At 31.4% G+C, this 15,135-nt stretch overlaps 2 protein-coding genes across 2 annotated transcripts; one reads left to right on the forward strand and one right to left on the reverse strand.

Annotated features, from left to right (window-relative positions):
- The first annotated feature begins 425 nt into the window (after nt 1–425).
- LOC137814574 (Glutaredoxin family protein) lies at nt 426–2,033 on the forward strand. The gene has a single exon (XM_068617382.2). It carries the CDS (start codon nt 610–612, stop codon nt 1,783–1,785), a length of 1,176 nt encoding a protein of 391 aa, XP_068473483.1. The 5' UTR covers nt 426–609; the 3' UTR covers nt 1,786–2,033.
- Nucleotides 2,034–9,228: 7,195 nt separating this feature from the next.
- Nucleotides 9,229–10,689, reverse strand: LOC137814579 (uncharacterized). Its single transcript, XM_068617388.2, has one exon. The coding sequence runs from the start codon at nt 10,431–10,433 to the stop codon at nt 9,576–9,578; it is 858 nt and encodes a 285-aa protein (XP_068473489.1). The 5' UTR covers nt 10,434–10,689; the 3' UTR covers nt 9,229–9,575.
- Between the last annotated feature and the right edge of the window lie 4,446 nt (nt 10,690–15,135).

A 15,135-nucleotide genomic window follows, 5' to 3' on the forward strand; every position in this document is an offset into this window, starting at 1 on the left:
TTAGTTATGATTTCATATTAAATTAAAATCAATTTAAATTTAGTGTTCAAGCTCCACACTAAATATATTAAAAAATAAATTTAATATATTTTGGACACTAGTTTTTATAAGCATTTAAACTTAATAAAATTTGACAATTAATTTTTTGGAGGCGTGTTTAAGAAAGGAAAATGCCTAGTTGAGAAATAAAAATAAAATTTTTTATTGAAAAGTGTAATAATTAGTAGAACTAAAAAGAACAGTTTTAGAGAGACTAAAAATTCTTATAGATTCCTCTGGAAAACAAATTTCTAAAAACATATTGAATTTCTATTCTTGGATTGTCTTATTCTCATAAATGCATTTTCTGAAAACTCTCGGAAAATGGTATTTTTATTGTTATTGAAAATGATAGAAAGTAAACAAGGTGAAGAAGGAAATGAGAATAGAAGTAGAATTGCTCCAGATTCGAATTTTTGACCGTTGGGCCCGTTGCAGACAATGTAACGGTTGGGACAAGAGAAAACCTCCAGAGCCGTTGCCTTCACCTTTTCGTCCTCTTCAATACCTTAAAACTAACAAAAGAGAGAGATAGAGTTAGAGAGAACCCCCACTCACTCATCACCATCTATGGGCTGCGTCTCTTCAAAACTCGTCAAGAGAGAACTCAAGCAAGAACAAGTTACTATCACAAATGGCGGCGGTTACATGAACCACATCGTTTCCCTCACTTCCTCCACCTATGGAGCACTCATGTTGGACAAGGAGAAGGAGCAACCCCTACCAGTTGAAGAATCCAAAACCGCCAAAGTATCTCCTCCTCGGAATCGCGAAGAACCCGAAGTGATCAACGCTTGGGAACTCATGGAGGGTCTCGAAGAGGGAGTGCCCATTTCAAACCACCCTAAGAAAAGCCCCAAGTCCACACCTTTCCTTCGTGGGTTCCTCGCTACTGACACCAAAACCCCCTTGAAGTTTCTCAACCAATTTGGGTCACCGAGGAGTCTTAAGAAGTTCACAGGGAAGGAGAACAAGGCTCAAGGTCAAGCCAATGGCGGTGTAAGACGCTTGGATTACAATGTTAGTCCTAAGGGGATCCTCAAATCTTCTAATTTTTCTTCTCCCTTAAAAGCGTCTCCGATTCGTGCTCGAAGGAACAGTTTCGGCAGTGACACAAAGAGGAGGAGTCCTAGCCCTCTGTTTGATCCAGAGCTTCTGGCCTCCTACGAAAAAGAACTCACCGAAGAGGAAGAACAGATCAAGAGAATGGTGTGGGCCACCCCCAGAACCCGAAGGGTCAGAAAATCTTTGGACACACAAACTTTTGTTAACACCTTTGAGGAAAAGTGTCCACCCAAAGGGGAAAATTGCGTTGTCATTTACACCACCACGTTGCGGGGGATCAGACAGACGTTTGAGGAATGTAATAAAGTTAGGTCCATTGTTGAGTCCTATTGCGTGCATGTGATTGAGAGAGACGTGTCAATGGATTCAGGGTTTAAGGAGGAGTTGCGGAAGCTGATGGGGACGAAGCAAGTTAAGGTTCCGGTTGTGTTTGTGAAGGGAAGGTTGGTTGGGGGAGCTGAGGAAGTTGTGAAGTTGGAAGAAGAGGGAAAGTTGGGTGTTCTCTTTGAGGGGATTCTTCCCAAGACGTTGGGTGATTGTGAAGGGTGTGGTGGAATGAGGTTTGTGATGTGTGTGGAGTGTAATGGAAGTTGTAAGGTTTTGGATGAGGAATGCAAGAAGAATGTGAGGTGTGGTCACTGCAATGAGAATGGACTGGTTCAATGCCCTTTGTGTCGTTAAGGTTGTGAGTTGGTTTTAGTTTTTGGGATGATTTCTTTCTGATCTGGATTTGTAGGAAGACACAGAACAAACATGGTGTGCTTGGTCAGTTGTCAATTTATGTTGTCATGTTCTTAGAATAGGGGGGTTTCTAAAGAGTGTTTTAGTTCCCTTTTTGTTGTTTAGTTGTTCTAGTATTGTATTTTGGGACACTGGTTGTTCCTTCTCTAATCAATTTCTAATTTACACGAATCATTAACTTCTGCTCATTCTTTGTTTTTATTTTTATTTTTCTTTTCATTCAATCCAAATTCTTACATTATCTTTAGCTCTTTTTTCACTGTAATGAAAGAATTGGACATTGCGATTTGCATGGCATGCTAGTGGTTCAATATCCACATATGAATCTAATCTGGATCAGAGTGAAATGATTTACTTAACAGGATCTTCAAGAATAAGGAAGGGCATGATCAGAATTAGACACAAAGATACAGAGAGAAATTCTGACATTTTGTATGAATAACAAAACTCAAATAGATTGAAATTCTATGGTCCCCTTCTGATATTTTTAGTCAATTGTCTCAGTTTCAAAGGAGTTGTTGAAGGCCAATACCAAGGCATGCTTAAACACAAATGGTCCATCACTGATTTTTTTTTCTTCTTCACTTGTTGCTTCTGCCCCAACTTTTAAAAATAAAATGAATGCGAGTTACGTTGATTATTAATTATGATTTTATTATTATTAATTTTGATTTTATTATTCTTAAACTATTTTACTGTTATTATTGTATTAATGGGTAGAGGTTTATTATTATTTCTATTTTATACCTTCCAATAATTATAATTTTATTATATATATATATATATATATATATTATTGAGTAAATCAAAATATATGAGATCACCTTAATAGTTTTACAATTTTGTACAATTAAGTTCAATTAGTTTTTACAACCTTTTGTCTTCTCTTATTATTTCTTCAATTAGTTCTTACACTTCTGTGTCTCAACGATTAAAAATAAAGTGAAAAAGAAAAAAAAGACACCAAAATATGTTTCTTATGAATTGAAGTAAGCACATTATGAAGGATTTAGATCCCTATCAAAAGTATATTGAAGTGTTGACCAAATTACAGTGAGATTACATCCTGACACTTTCATGAATGCATAATAATTTTCTTTGAGCATTTAGTTTGATTCTACTCTTTGGGTTCTAAAGTGTTACAACAGGTCTCATGTATTTCTGTGTGACTTTTTCTAAGCTCTATTACATTTAGCATTATATAGTTAAAACCATTAAGCTTATAATCAATGTGTTGGTATTTTGAATTTAGAGGTCAATGGAGGTACTTTATACTTTAAAAGCCATGTTGAAGTTTGACTTAAATCAATTGTCGAAATGCCAACATGCATAACATTAGTTGTCATTTTCTCCATACCAATTATTTATTAATGGACATGTGAAGTTTCACACAAAATTAAATATTACTCACCTCCTCGTACTTAAATTTAGTATTTCAAATTTAATTCATTTGAAGTAAAAAAATACATAAAATAAAAAGTAAAACCTTGTTTACAGTGAATCTATCATTATTTCAGTTCAAATCAAAGGAAAGAAAAAAATTATTTTCCTGATTTACACAATTCAATACTTTATTATTGTGTACAAAACATTAAAACCAACGGTCAAGTCATTAAAATCTCATAAAGATTTTCTTTAGGTTATTATTTAAGAGAGAGATTCGTTTAGCAGATGATATTTGTCTGTTTTCCCTTATTGTGAGTGGGGTGGAATCATTTGTTCAGACACCATAAAGAAGGAAAGAACCTGTTGAAGACAAAAGGTGGTGAAATAAAAGCAAATGTGAATTACAATAACCAGGTAGATATGAAACAATATTTGAATTCACATGTTTATATTGTCAATAGTTGCTTGTGTAATTATGTCCCAAATGTCATCTCACATCTTTCTCTTACATGTGCACCTTATAAATATTTTTCAAAATCAAGAGGAACTCACAAGTTACTTGAGTGTGTATTTGAGAAAAAAAAACATTATCACTTTATCATATAATATTTCAATGAGTTTCATTTTCATACACAGATGACAATGTATTTGGTAAATTATATAAAACTAAATATTGAATAGAAATTTTGTCAAAAAATTATAAATAATTTTCACACGTCTAATATAGTGTTTTATGAATACGAAAACAGATATTAAATACTTTGTATGGATATAAATATGAATAATATTCTAAAGGAAAAAATTATTTATTGCCATTCCTAGGATTATTTGGTCATGTAATGATAACAAAATCACCAATAACTGATAAAAACAGTTAGGATCAATAATTTTAAAAATCACACTCTTTCTTTTCGCGTTATATTAATTTAATTTAGAATATTTTAGTTTTATTTCAATCTTTTCCAATTGAAAGTTGGTGTACCAATTTTAATATAAAAAGAGGAAAATATCTTTAAATAAGGTTGGTTATACATTACGAATATTTTATTTTTTTTCAAAATGTTTTTGGATTTTTTTTTAGAACGAATTTTATGTATTACGAATTTTTTTTATCTGTAATGAGGTTTTGAATTTTGAATTTTGAATTCTGGATATATTTTTTTATAATGTAATATTTTCAGTTATGGATTTTCATTTTCAGAATTGAGGTATTTTCGAAGAAAAAAATTATATTGGATGCAGGTTAAAAATAATTTGGTGTAGAAAGAAAAAGTTTGGTTATTTCAGATTAAAGACAAGTAAGTTGGGCTGGAGAAAGCGAGCCTTTAGGCCATGAGAGGCCCAACTTATTTAGATTTGATGGCATTTGTTTCCTGTATTCCAAAATTTCTACCTGCAACTCCAAAATGAGTTGATTAAGTTGGGGTAGGTGGTTTTACATATCCAAGGTGTTTTTTTAAAAAAAAAATATTCGTTTTAATGGTGCAAATACAGTTAGAGAAATTCAAAAGTCTTTTCTGGAATAAATAATGCAGAATCTGTTTATCCAATAAACATTGACTTTTGGATTAGTGTTTCCGAAAATGATGAATAAACATTCTACGAAATATACTGTGAAATAGTGTAAGAGGTACTTATTGTATTCCAAAATTGTGTTTCTGAAAGCATATTTGTAGATTTCAAAAAATTCATTCTAGAAGTACTGTGCAAGGATTCCAAAATGTCAAATTCACAATACTTCCAGAATATTCATTCTAGGAGGTTTATGTTGAGGGTGTACTCAAGAAAGAGTATTCTGAAATAGAAAATTTTGTTTTCTAGAAAAACCAATCAAGGATAGTAATTGTGTTTTTTTGAAAAATTTTAATCTAAAATTGTAACTCTGCATTTCAGAAAACCTTTCTAGAATACATAATTACAATTTTGGATTGACCTTATGAAAGCATAATTACTATTCTATATTAGTCTTTTTGGAAAATATTTTTTTATTTTATTTTAAATTGTCTATTATGGAACGTAAGAAGTAGGAAATGTTTTTTTAGCTAAAATAGATTTTTGGAATAAATAATATGAAGAGAGAGTTCTATATGAAAATATCAAATGGGGTAGATGATGTTGATAGGAAGTATGGTGTATTTTGTAATTCATAGGATAATGAATGTAGGTTCACAAAATTGTATTGATTAGTTTACAATAAATGTTGGCATATTAGTATTTACAGTGTAGTCGTGAAACATATTTATTGTATTTGTTGAATTAAAGATAAAGTTTTATTATATTTTTACAAGCATTCGTTATTCAGACCGATGTAAAGTGAGCAAGAAATGTTGTTTATATATTTTGTCTTGTTATTGTTATATTAGGGTCGAATGTTTTGTTTTACTTGCTCATCTTCACTAATGTAACTAGGATCCTCAATGTTCTTTTTGTCTAATAGATGTAGTTGAACGCACGCGATCATTTAGAGGACCACAGGCCTAATCATGATTATTTTGTATATATATGAACAAAATTATGATTATAATTAAATTCGAGACAATTTTAGAATAATCATTCTAGAAAGGGGGAAAAGTGGCACCTTCAATGACAATGACGAAATCGTGAGACAAGAATTTTGCTCTCTAGTGATAATAATACAACAAAAAAAGCAATAGACAAGGAAAAGAGAGAGGAAGGGAAAGACAAAATGAGAGGCGGAAGAGTAGCTGAAAATGTGCTGCAGAAGGAAGTGGGGGAAGGAGGAGGGAAGGGATAAAAGGTTAAGGTTAAATTAAAAAAACTCAACAGGACAATTCAGACATTTTGCAAACTTCATATTGAAGGGGGTGAAGGTTTATAAAAGAGGATGCAAGAAGCAATATCCCAGATGGAATAGATTGTTTCTCTTAGAAAAATTTTCGTGCACCCCATGATTTCATCCTACACACTGATAGGATGGAAATGTCGTTTTACCCTTAATAGAAAAAAAAGGTTGCTTCTTCTTGTACCATATAGTATCATGTAAAATGTCTTTTGTACCTTTAAACTATGTGAAATGTATTTTGTACCCTTAATGAACTATGTAAAATGTATTTTGTACTAATGAAATAAAAGTTATGACCCACTACACCAAAGCATTTCCTAATCCTTTACGCGCCTAACATACACACTACCGAGTTCTCTAAGGTACGACGGAGAGGAAATTTATGGAGAGAAAAGGATATTGACTACTACATATCAATATCATCTAATCCATCACACACATCAATCTCTTATGAAATTATCATGTATGAGTCCATTGTATTCATTGCCAATGTTGAGAAAAAAAAACTCACATATCAACGCTCTTCCGGGTATTAATATCTTTAAACTTGATCAAACAATTTTGGATATAAAAATTCGAAACTCAAAAATCACTTATAGATATGAAAATTCATAATTCATAATTCACTTCTAGATATGTCCATTCAGAAATTTAAATAGAAAATAAAAACCACCTTCCAGATTTCTATATCCATAGGCCATGACAATGACTTCCAAATTCCTGCATCCTTAACCATACGCTCAGGCTTCCGGATATTGAGATTCATCTGCAGCTAAGCTAAGAAAAAGTATGAAGGAGAAACACATTGGTTGATTTCTTATCCCCTCCACTCCACTGTTACAGCAACCCACTTCATCACCCCTAACTCAGTTAAAAACGTACATCATAGTAACAAACACTCCTCTGCAGTTTTTTTCAAAACAAAAGAAACAAGACAATATTGAATTTAAAAAATTAGGTTGGATGCATATAAAAAATTATATGGTTGAGGAAAAAACTCCTACAACACCCTCTCTTAATTATCTTCATCTTTTCGGGTGCACTCTCTCTCTAAGTCGCACTCCCAGTCCGTTTTTATTTTGGAAAGCACTTTCACAGCCCTTTTGCCAAAGATAAAATTTATATGGTCTAGAGGTTGGTGAACTGACTTTTTATTGTTGTATTTCAAGTTGATTGATTTTAAAAAAATACTGTAGAATTCAAAATATATTATGTTTTTTAAATATATTTCATATTATATAATTTAGAATGTATTTTTTATCCAAAAATACTTTTTAGATTATGCAACTAATAATATATTTATAAAAAATAACACATTTTGAATTGTATAATAAAAAATATATTTAAAAATATAAAATTTATATTGTATATTTTTCCTTTCAGAATGCAAAATTTGTATTATATTATAGATACTATATTTCGAAATATAATATATAATCTAAAAAGTAAAAGCTACAAATATTTACGTCTGGATATCATAATCTCTGAAAAGTCTCTTGATTATATATTGTCAAATTAAAAAACTTAAGAAATAATTTTGATATTTTCAGAAATACGGGAATGGAAAAGAAAAACATGAAAATGTAGGAAGAATTTGGTGTTTCTCTAGTACCACAACATCACTCCTCACATTCCATTCAAAGACTAGGTTAATTGAACAAACAGAGAAAAGATCAATCCAATTGCGAAACATTAAACTCATTTCAAAATTACAAGTCTGAAGTGGAGGAATTATCCATAAATATTCTTCGAACTTTGAGAGCTTTAACTCTGACTCTGTAAAAGTCCAAAAAAATGTGGAAATTAATTGCAACATATTTAAACATGACATTTATTATTTGTGGACTTAGTAAAGTATTACAGCACCCACTACCAGTTTAATTGGCGTAGACATTTAAGATAATTTATTGTAGAAGAAAAAAAGGTCATACTCCGATTGGAACCGATTCTACACGCATTAGAGAACATTATCTAGTCTCCAAAGCTTTTGCTTTCATTCTTGTTAATGTGATGTTAGTCTCCATTTTCTGGATTTTCATCCCATTTTTATTAAGTAGTTCAACAAGGGCGTCTAAAATTGCCCTATTGAAGGATTGCGTGTGTGAAAGGAACGTGTTTGAACCTAGTGGTCTTCTTCATGCTTCTAGTCGCCCGGGTCAAAGCTTTCAGAGTCGAACCTAAAAGTTTGTTTTAAGGTGTAATGGAGAAAGTTAGAGCAAATACAGCTAGCAAGCATGATTGAATAGGAAGTTCAAATGGAAAAGCGTGGAATTGAATCATGTGTGATGGGGTTTGACATTTTAGCCATTTAAGACAACTCTGAATTATTCTCTTCCTTTTATCAATATTTCATGTACACTAATTCCAGATGATTCTATGATGTTTTGTTATTAGATAATTGATTTTTCTACCATCTTCCTGTCCAAATCCCCCCTTAAGAAATTTAAAATGTGTATTCTTCGTTATCTGGAACAATCGAACACGTGAAATTAATAATACAACATAATAAATATGTAGTAAGAAAGTGGTTATAATTGGCGTTGAATAGGTCAAGAACATACTTTGGGTACACTCTCATGATTTCATAGAGTCATTATACACTGAGGACCACTACACACGTCTTAATGAACTGATTATCCGATCCACGCAAATGGAGGTTCATATCAACCTATAAATAAGACTTTTAAAATGGAAAAATGTACGTTTTTTGATGTCCTGAGATAACAAAACTAATAACTAATATTGACTTGAGCGTCGGAATGTAATCGCAAGTATCCCACCAACCACATGCACGCGAGCTTTGAAGAATTCAGAGACTACTAGTACAACAACAATTTGTGTATTGTGTGGATCAACATTACTTAAGCCTCGTCATCCACACACTTACAAAATAGTTTCTCAAATTGGTATTCTAAAATTTAACCGGCACCCCAATTTCTTGAAAAGACATATAACTTAGTAAAAAAATGGTTAATCTTGTAAAGTTGATCCTCCTCCATGGACGATCATTTAATTCAATAATTCATGAAAACTAAGCAGTGTAGCGTGTAGTCTTCCTCAACTACACAGAATTGAGAACAGTAAAGCAACACCCATGCTTAATAATTTTGTTCAATCGCAAAGGAGAGGAACCCGCCACGCATGCACCGTTCGACAATTCATACAATTATTGAAACCCAAGACAAGAAAGAAAATATACATCATCTGCCCAATTCCAATTCCAATTTCAAGAAACAAAAACACTCATGACTCCTGTGTATTTACAAAACTGTGCGGCTACAAAATACAGTGACGAAAACACCAACCCAGTAAATTCATTCAACCACAGTAGTACAAAAACCAAATACTAGAAGTAACAACTGAAAATTTTTCCACGCGCCACGTCACGCCGGGAGGCGCTCTTCAGACGCCCAGGGTCCCACACAAAAAGACTCGCCAGTCGCCACAATTTTATAATGTTTTCTTCATCAATTGCTTACACCCAAGGGCAGAGGGCCCCACTTCGTGTTTGCCCTCGCCGAACGGTTAACTCCGACCAATCCTATCGCGGCACGTGGCCCTCGGAATCACCTACTCCCCACGATTCAGACCTTCTTCCAGACGCGAACCGCATCATGCCACCCAAACCGGGCGGTTCGCTCCCCGACACGCTGTTCCGCGACACAATTGACTCCTCGAACGACGCATCGTTCACGCTCGACGTGCTGTCCCGCGCTTTCAAATTAACCGCACCGCTCTTCGACGGAACAGTAGAATCCGGTTTCCGGTCCGCCTTTTCCTTTCGACCGGACCGCAAAATGGAGCGTAAGCTCTCGAAAAAACCGTGTTTCTTTCCGTTTCTTTTCGGTTTCTCTTTTGTACGCGTATCCTGGGAATCCTTTCTGGAGCATACCAGCTTGCGATTTCGATCGCGCTTGGATCTGACTCTTCCCATGCAAGAGACTTTCGGCGAGGATGGTTCCACGTACCCGGACTCCGACTTCCCGACGGAACCGCTGCGTTTCGGGAACAACCTGATGTTGCCAGGTTTGTTGTTGCGGCGGTTCTTGACGTCGACGAAGGAGGCTTTCTGAGTCTTAGGTAAGCCAATGATGTTGGAAGCCTTGGACTTGAAATTGAGAGAGAAGCGCTGGGAGTTGTTGTTGGAGCTCGTGCCAGGGTTGAGGTTGAGGTTGGTGGAATTTGAATTGGCCTTGGTCGATTCCTTGCGCTCGTAGACGGCGTTGCGGTCCCACCACTCGTATTCCTCGTCCCTGGACAGAAAGAAGGACTCCGGCGGCGAATCCGGGTGGTGCTCCGGCGGATCCGTGGCGTGGTCGCCGGCGAGAGTCTCGCACGCGATTTTCCGATCGCTGGATCCGCCGGCGCACGCTGAAACCAGTGTTTCGACCTGGAGCATTTGGAATGATTATTGAGAGGGAGAGAGAGAGAGAGAAAAACAGAGACGCAGATACTGCGAAGGAGGTAAGAAAATTGTTGAAGATTGTGACTTTGTGATGTTGTTGTGTGAATGAGAGAGAAAATGAGTATATATAATTTGGAGGGAGAGTTTCAACGTGCCTAGTCACACTATTACTGTAGAAGTGGTTCTTGTTTGGTTTTCAATTTCCCAAATGCCAACTCTTCGTCTTCATCAATAATAAAAACCATTTTAAATCATATATATAATTTTTTATTCCATTTTATCCATTTTGTAAATTTCATTCTAACATACACTAGATATTTTGAGAAGGTTCTATCATCTATATAATTAATTTTTTATTAGCATATAAGTTATTTGTATCTACATTGAAGATTGCATGTGAGACATTAAAAATGAATAAAAGCGTTTCCGTTTTGAGGGATAAAAAAGATGAGATGAGGAAGAAAAGCATCTTTGTTTGTGGTGGTCAAAAGTATACGAAAGCAATGGCGAAACGAAACGCATAGTCAGAGTCTACGCCCTTGGTTTTGAATTTGCATATTTTAAAACAGCGGGTTATATATTATAATTTATAACTTAAATTTCTTCTATTCTTTTTTACCTTTTCTCTCTTAAATTTGTTGCTGGTTGGTTCAGCGTCGTCCTCCAACACAACTGTTGTTTGATTCCAATTTATAGGCACTGCATAATGAAGCTTGCCTTGGGTATTTCTCATTCAATTTTTTATTACTTGAATTCATTCAGCTATCTTCGCAAGATCAACATGTTCACATGGATATGTACGCACCTGAGAGAACACGTTACGTTAGGGTTTTATTTTTATGTGATGCAAATATTTGTTTCTCTCTCCCCCCACCATTATTTTTGTCATCATGCATGCTACCAACTCATTCCAAACCAAACAATACCAAATCAATATGTTTCTATATTCTTCCATAAACAAATTTACCAAAATCACTGCTGCAATTAGATTTTCTATGTGTTGAATTACCATTTATAATGGCTTCATTTTATCTTTATTTTATTTTATTCAAATTTCAAGTTTCGTCTGTTTGTTTAAAAGTTTTATTTGAAGGAGTACAATTGAAATTAAATTTGTATATAGATTTAAGTTATCTCTACGTACGCTATTAGACCAATGGAAAAAAATATTTAAAAGAAACTATGATTTGTGAAACTTTTATGCAAAGTAGGAGACAAAAATGAGACCGATTTGATTTCGTAAGGGTCAAGACTAATATGTTTATATATAGAGAGGATATTTTATGTAGATAGTGAATATGTTTGATTAAAATCATTAATAAATTTATATGAAGTTTTTTAATTATTTAACTATATTTTTAATTTGATATTTTTTTAAGTGGGGTGATGTTATGCTTTGACATGTGAACACATAAAGATGTAAATAAGAGAAAATGTGTCCATTTAGAAACAATATAAAGTAAAATTCCATTAAAATTAAAAATTTAAACATTCACTGGTTTGAATGAAACAACCTTAAACATTTTACAAAAATTATATAATTTTTAAAAAGTTGCTGCAATAATTTCTTTTATCAAAGAACTTCAATACATTATAACTGTTAAGATTTTATAACATGTAGTTATTTTTTATCGAAGAAAGTGTAGATGATTTTGAAAACAATTTTCTTAAGACTCTTTTGATTCGTTATTAAAATTTTACTCGCTGCATTTCTTAATGAAAACAAGCATTTTAATATAATTGTTTTGAATCTTTTCAAAGTCAGTTCTATCCAATTTTTATGTTAGCAATAATGGTAAACCAACCAAACAAGAATATTTTAATATTAAATTTTGTACACGACATAATTAAAAGGAAACGTAAGTTGCTTATTTTGAGGGCCCAATTATGAATGATATATGTTGTAGTTTTTTATAATAAGAAAAACCATTTTTTCCTTTTTTTTTCTTTTTTCTCTATTCTTAGTCTCCAACGCCAAACCAAACGAGCATTAACATATGGATTAGTTGAATGATGAGATGAACCAAAACTTATATTATTATGTTAATTAATTCCACCAACTTTCTATTAATTATAATATTGCAAAGAAGATATGGCTATATACAATTGCAAGCAACTCAGTAATATATATTAAAAAATCTTAACAATTACACATTATATTGACGTGCATGACGAAAGTACTTGAACGTCTCCTAAATATAATTTAATTATATTAAAGATTGTTATTGATTGATAAAGATAACAGGGTAAAGACGTCTTCAAAAATGCTTTTACATTCAAATGAATTAGATATATCAGAAATAAAATATAAGGTCGAGTTTTTTAAAATGAATTTATTTTAAATATAATGTTAATTCAAATAATTCTCAAAGTAATTAATTTTTTTTATTAGTTGCTTTCAGAATCATATTCAAAGTAATTTTTAATCATTTGATAATGTAAAAAATATTTATCTTTTTAGGAATAGTTAAAACATTTATTTTAAATAGTTTATTGAGAATGTGATGGAATGGAAATATATTAAAATATGTATCTTTTCGTGAAAAAAAAATGAATGGATTTATTTTTGCATGACGTGTGAAAGTCAGTTGTGAGCTGAAGAGAACAAAAATGTGAGAAAAATATCTTGTAAAATTAAATGGTGTGATTTTTTATAGTTTATATTTTTAACTATCCGTAAATTATAATTTAACAAAAATATAAGGAACCATAACAAAATGAGTAAGAAATTAATACGAAATTGATAGTGACTGTTGAAGTACTTTTTTGAGATTTTAACTGCTTAGAAATTATGTAGTGTCACCAATCCAAACACTGAGACCGACACCTTTCCTCAAAGTGCTCAAACGTAGTTGTGCTGTCCTTTTCCTTCTTCTTTCAATTTTGTAGCTCACTTGATATTTAGCTCAATTAATGGCTGGCCCTGTCATGGTTTCTTTTTCTTTTATAATTATATGCTTAAGGTGAATGTCATCTTTTTAAGAATGAAGGCCAATAAAAGTCTATATAAATCTTTTTTTAATTTTTAAGATATTTCCTCTACATATAAGAAATTATAACATTGATACAATAATTTTTAAGATATTTCCCACTTAAAGTTTAATGAAATAATATTGATAAGATTATTTTTTACATTTAAAATTTTATTTATTTTTTAGTTTGTCATAAATATTTTAAAAAATATATTAAAAAATAAATTTTAAACATAATTTAATCTTATAAAAATTAACTTATAAGTTGAGGTTTGCATTCTTTTATATATATACTATGAAATGTTATACATCTTTAATATTTTCTATCATATTAAAATTGTTAATTTCGTGAGACTATATATTTATGAATGGTCTAATAACGATATGATAACTGATAAATCTAATAAATTATAGCTGATATAGGATTAAAATATTCTAATACTATATTAAAAATTATACTTTAAATGTAACTTAATCTTATAAAATCAAAATAAAAATTACTTCGCTTATATTTTATAAAATATTATAAATTCTTATATGTAGAAGGAAATATCTTCCAACTATGATGGAGAAACAGTTTCCATAAAAGTATTTGAATAGTCCAAGTTCCTCCCAAATGAAGTTTCTAGACCATCCATATCAAGTGTACACATTGAACTAGTCAATAAATATTATATCACTTATATTATATAAGTTATCATATTGTATAAAGATAGGTTTAATTTCAAAGTTTGTTAAAACATCTTTAGCTATATGCTTAATAATCTCTCGTTAATTAAGAATATAGCATATATAAGCACCACTTGATTAGCTTCAGATTCCAAAGATGTGAGATGTAAGAGTTTAAAGTGTAGAAAAAGAATCATTAACATAATATTTTTTCACTGCAATTGCATAGTTTTATTATATATAGATCAAGTTTAATTATTTTTTATCCAGTAACACAATCGGGTAATTTTTGAAAAGTTGCTACCTTTTCAAAAAAAAAACATCAACAAAAACATTTGTAATGTTTCTTAATATTTAGTGTATGCTTACAAAATATATGAAAAAAATACTTATATGATAAATGTTAGATCAAATAATTATTACTATATTAAAAGTTATAACTCAACTTAATAATGTAGTGATTTAAGAGTCATGATTAGAGTTAATTTGACTTGTCTAATCTTCATTACACTTAACAATAAATCAAAAATTAAAATTTAATTTATAATCAGAGTATTACTTTTTCTACTTGATAACACTCTTTCTATTTGATATATAATAACAAGTAAGTGTTATTATCTCATTTGACTTGAACTACCTAATCTCTAACACAGAACAATTAATTTATGTGATCTATAACAATAAAAAATATATTTTAAAAATAAAATTATTAGGTAAATGATATTTTATTATATAATTGGATTGAATTAGATTTTGAATTTATGAATTTATTACTTAATCTAGTTTTGATTGAAACACTAAACAAAACTCAACCTAACCCAAAAATTCAACCCACTCTACAAGAATATAATTGGATAGAGTGAACTCAATTCACAAAAATAATACTTCAAATTTAAAGCTATAAGAGCACTTAAAAAATATCACATAACTTATAAACTTTTTTACATAAATTATCTATACCTATATATAAAGGGGATTCCCCTCTTAACTGTTCTTAATTTTTTTTTTCTATTTTATCTTTATATTAATATTTAATTTTATTATTGTATTATGGT

The sequence above is a fragment of the Phaseolus vulgaris genome, chromosome 1, assembly GCF_051622355.1.
Source record: "Phaseolus vulgaris cultivar YP4 chromosome 1, ASM5162235v1, whole genome shotgun sequence".
In the NCBI taxonomy this organism is placed as follows: Eukaryota; Viridiplantae; Streptophyta; class Magnoliopsida; order Fabales; family Fabaceae; genus Phaseolus; species Phaseolus vulgaris.